This window comes from Gavialis gangeticus, unplaced genomic scaffold (genome assembly GCF_001723915.1).
Source record: "Gavialis gangeticus isolate Ggan-Ray unplaced genomic scaffold, GavGan_comp1, whole genome shotgun sequence".
In the NCBI taxonomy this organism is placed as follows: Eukaryota; Metazoa; Chordata; order Crocodylia; family Gavialidae; genus Gavialis; species Gavialis gangeticus.
The window spans coordinates 109,034,908-109,039,789 of NW_017729031.1; the positions used below are offsets into that span (position 1 = coordinate 109,034,908).

General features: G+C 47.5%; 1 protein-coding gene across 8 annotated transcripts in view; it reads right to left on the reverse strand.

Moving 5' to 3' along the window:
* Positions 1-4,882, reverse strand: part of ARHGAP27 (Rho GTPase activating protein 27) — a 69,367-nt gene that overhangs the window by 2,792 nt on the left and 61,693 nt on the right. For 7 of the 8 annotated variants that reach the window (XM_019523564.1, XM_019523569.1, XM_019523567.1 and 4 more), the window contains exons 14-15: positions 3,911-4,016; positions 7-1,309 (exon numbers count right to left, since the gene is read on the reverse strand). In XM_019523564.1, the coding sequence (XP_019379109.1) occupies positions 1,132-1,309; positions 3,911-4,016 (284 nt within the window). In that variant the 3' untranslated portion in view covers positions 7-1,131. Of the gene's footprint in view, positions 1-6; positions 1,310-3,910; positions 4,017-4,882 lie in introns of those variants that run through there. The other variant, XR_002098695.1, reaches the window with a different exon arrangement.

Genomic DNA, 4,882 nt, shown 5'->3' on the forward strand with positions numbered 1-4,882 from the left:
ATCTGGTACTTTTCTGCCAATCCCAGGGGCACTCCTGCCGAGGAGAGACTAGGAGTATGAAAACCACATGTCCCAAGGCCTTCCTGTGAGCATGGGCCATTTAAAATCTTGCAGAAGCCATCCAAATGCTCCAGATGAGCACAAGGCCTTGAGACACTAGCTGGGCCTTGAACCAAGCACTCCCTTTGACTCAACAGCATGGATAGGAACCTGGATATGGTGGCTCAGAGCTCCCTGGGGGAACAAGAGCCATTCTTGCCCACCTGACGCAGCCCATAGGAGGGCTGGAAGTGGCACTGAATCCTAGGTTGAGTCCCCAGCTATGAAGCTCACTCACTATGTGGCTTTGAACAAGACACTCCTGGCTGGTTTCAAGCTGCTCAGCAGCTTTCACAAGCTGAGGGTTTTCTCTTGTTCTCACCTGGAGCTGCTAGGTGAGCTCTTTGGAAAAATCTGTGCCTTAAGTCCATGAGTTGCTGATATCTCCCTGCCTTAGGCAGAATCATGAGGATCTCTTTATGGATGGCTGAGAAGGGCTTGGGTACCATGAGGTATGACTGTCTGGATAACTCAATAGTCCTGTCCAGGGCTGTCAGACATCCAGCCATGCTCCTACTGCTGCAGTGCAATGTGTATAACATTCCTGTTACCTGCTAAGGTTGGGGAAGGGCTTTGCCCACTTCACTAGTTCTCTGGTACCTGCTGCATGGTGTTTGCACCTGGGAGTGGCCCAAACTGTCTCAGCACCCTGGAGGAATCTCCCCTCTCCCTGCCCTTCCCAGAATGGGATTGGTCTGAGGATAGCGGCATTTGCTCCCTCTGGATTCTTCACTGACAGCTCATCACTCAGCCAGGAACTGGCACCAGGGGAAGCATTTGGAGAACAAGCACCTGTGCAGGAAGCTGATCCAGTTCCAGTTTTGTCTGCTCCTTTGGCCCATGGGGACATATGACTCAGGCAGGTCACCCAGGCATTTGTAATCCAGCACTGCCCATTTATTAGGATAATCAACAGTTGCCACCACTGTCTCCGACTTGTCCCAAGACTAATGTTACATTAATGGGTCTCCTCTGGTCTGCCCTGAGGCTCTGCTCCTTTGTGTCACTGCTGGCTCCAGCTGGCTGCCAGGCTTAGCTGTCAGGAAAGATGCAGCTGTACTGATTTAAGATGTACTCCACAATCTGGTTCTGAAAGACCATGTGCATTGCCATGTTTCCCTCCTCATTCTCTGGTCTCAGAAGCGTGGGCCCAAAGACAATAGCAATGCCTTGCACAGACATCCGATTCTCCTCCTTGTGATCAATCACTCTAGAGAGAGCAAGAAAAGCACACAATAACTGATCCAGCTGGGGAACTTCTCTGAGAGCTGGGGCAATCTTTTGCTGTATCCCTCGTCTCTGCATTTTTGATAGGAACTGGGAAGAGACTGAAACCACAGCTGATTGGAGTCCAGACAATGGCTTAATCTAAATCTGTTTTGCTGCAGTTATCTCAGGAAACAGCAGAACCCCCTGCCCTCCCCTCTCCTCCCCAAAAGAGAAAAAAAAAGCAGAAAACAACCCCCACAAACTTCCTTTACTGTCAGAACAAGAGGACAGTGGAAAAAGCTGCCATACAAACCTCTGATGAAGGAGATTCTATGTAAAAAGAAGCCAGGGAAGCATGCCTCTAGGAGGGTTTAGACTAGCCTGTGCAGTGGCTTGGGGCCCGAGGTCCCTTTCAACTCTGGGATTCTACAGCGAGGAAGAAGCTGCCACATCATGGCAGGGGTAGTGGGTTAGGGTTAAGTGCAGAAGTGCATGCAGGAAGCCAGCAGTAGGACTGGTAAAAAGAAAATACCAATAAAAAAAGAGCAAGGTTCCCACCCCACACCGCCCATTAAAATTAACTTTTAATTAAAGCGCCTGCTTTTCCACTGAACATTGACTTTTCAAAAATAAGTCAATAAGTAACCTAAAATACAAAATATTTAAAGTCATAAACCACTATCTGTCATGGTGCTTCATGGAAGTTCAGTTGCCTCAAATCCCCATTCTCCCTGAGAAGTTGGGCACCCTAACTAGACAGCATCTCCTAGGGTGATGAACGGTCAGTCTCCCACATGCCTTGGGAGTCTATGGTATGCCGATAACCTTTGTCATCACAGGGGATCCTGCTCAGTCAGGAAGCCAGGCCCATAGAAGAGAACTGAAGTGTGGAGGCCCCCTGGATACAGCTTCCATGTTGCAACATTTCCAAAGTGAGATATTTTTGTTTATGGCTGAAGGATTTTTTTTTTTTGGTTTGGTTTGTTGTTGTTGTTTGTTTGTTTTTTGCGATAATTCAAGGGTTTTGTTTGGGGGGAAGCATTGTTCTATGAAACACTGACAAAGAAAAGGGGGGTTTTTGGTTGAATTTTTCCTTGGGGAAAAACATCTATAAACAGCTGCAAGTGAATACTAGGCAATGGGAGACCAGAATCCAGGTGAGTGGGAGTGCAGATCCCACAGGGCTCTCAGCACAAACACAGACCTAAGAAAGACCCTTGCAAAGGGAGCAGCCAGAGAAGATTCAGAGGAGCCTGTTTTCTTCTCCCTTTCCAAAGTTCTGTTTCTACATTTGGCTGCTTCAGATTGCAACATGTCCCTACAGATCTGGCCCTATAGTTCTGCCAAATTTGGCCCATGATCCTATAGCCATCAGCAAACCAGCCTCTTCCTCTCCCTTCCTGCAGCCAGCCAATGGTCCAGGGCCCTGGCAAGAGATGCTGTTGCTGACTGGGAGAAATACAGTTGGGGTGGCCCTTAGTGGGGGTGAGGGGGGAGGATGCAACTGCTGCTCTAGCTGAAGTTTAAAACTAGCCATCTGGGAGGGGCACTGGCATTTCTATTCAGGCAGCCTGGCCAGATCAACTGACTTCATGGATCATTATCATCTATCTGACTCCTGATAATATCTCTCTATTCCACAGGTGTTAATGACTAGTGACCTACCTAAACCATGGTAGAAGTTCACAGTGCAAACTTGCTCTTTTCGACGCATACTCCTTCACCCCCCACTCCCGCTGCTGAGTGGCTGAGAGGCGAACACCATGGCATTAATTGCCTCTTGGCCACTCAGCTGGGGAGAAAAGAGCAAGATAAAAGGTGCTGCTGCGCTGCAAACTTCTGCTGCAATTTAGGCAGGTCCCTATTAATGACCCTCTCCCCCTTTTTAATGTTCCTGATGTTCCACTATTCAAATTATCCATTCTTCTGCAACTTTGATGCATTAGAAGAGAGACATTACCAGGAATGGCTTTCACAGCCCTCCAGACTATTTTAAGCTCTAGCTAAAAACCTTAACTCAAGTGTAGTAATATTAACTCAGGTGTAGAAATGACTAACAGTGAAGTACTGGAGCTCTGTCAAGACACTCAAGGAGGCTAGATTTTACAAGTCTGAATAAGAGATACATGTTTTACTATAATGCCTACAGGACTAATTACAAAATCTTTTGACTATTTTTTGCTTAGTTTGTTGTGGGTTTGTTTGTTTTTTTAAACTTCATCTAGTAAATTAGTGCACATTCCAACAGTTTTATTGGTTTTTGCTTTGATCTTAAAACTGAATAACATAGTACTAGGCCCCTAGTCTATTAGATTCTCTTTAATGGGAAAAAGACGTGTCATGTTATGTGTGATGAGGTACCACATCACTTGTACCTCCCTTTCAAAAAAAACTTAGATCCGTTCATGAATTCAGCTTAAAACAGGGCTAAGGAGGGCCAAGGTAAAGGTAGTGTCACAGATTCTGCATGATGAAAAGCCAGGCAGAACTGGACTATAATACATGGATGCAGGAGTGGTGCTTCTCAGGAGGCAATTTGGGAAGCAGGCATGTCCATGCAGTTTACAAGGTTGGGATGCCACCAGATGTGGCTGGGACTTACCTGCTGAGATGCCGGAAGAGAGCCTTCATGGTGTCATGGTTCGGGGGCGGAAGGGAATACACCAGGTCACGGACACACTTGATGCGCTTTGTCGGGTCATACATTTCTATGGCCAAAAGGATAAATAGGTCAAGTTGTCTGAATACCAGACAATGGGTCTGGATGCCAGAAAAAAAAAAGTCCAAGTTGGGGACCCTGTGTCTACTTCTCCTGGCCTTACCATACACTACCTTTGCAACCCCCAGGGACACAAGTCCTTACCTGGTGTGAGACACCATAGTGTTACTGATGGTGCAGCAACACAGAGCAAGTTATGCCAGCTACAGCCACTTGCCAATCCATAAAACAAATGTTAAGGACACTCCTCTAGCCTATCTTGCAGGAGTGCCATGAGGATGAATCCACATGTCCTAGTGTGCTCAGAGTGGGAATTCGACAAGAACCTAGATATAAGGGAGTTGCATCTTCCCTCAAGGAACCATGCTAGCTGTCACTACAGGCTGTGGCTCAGAAGTCATAAAATAATCCTCCTACTTTGGGTTTGAGAATTGGGTTTGCGTAACAAACTAAGATCCAGCTGGTAACAAGCAGGTTCAAAGCCATTCCTGCCAAAAGCAATTCAAACACAAAACCGCTTGGTCCATATTCATAGCCGACCGCTCGAAAATCAGACTGTGAACGCAGACAGTTTTGGTGCCTTGGGCCATGGCCTAGACCAGTAGTGCTCAATATTTTGCCCCAGCGGGCTGGATGGGCAGTGCCTGGTCAGTCCTGGGGCCAGAACTGGCTGATGGTCCCAATCTGACACCATCCGGCTCAAGGAGGGCAGCTTGGCCCTGACCCAGCCCTGCAGATGAAGGAAGTTTAACCTGGCCCTGAAGGGGAGAAGGAGCCATGGCTCCTTGGGGTGCAGGAAGGGGAGGGGCATGACCTGGTCCCAATCTAGACACAGGGGAAGGGGGCATAGCTTAT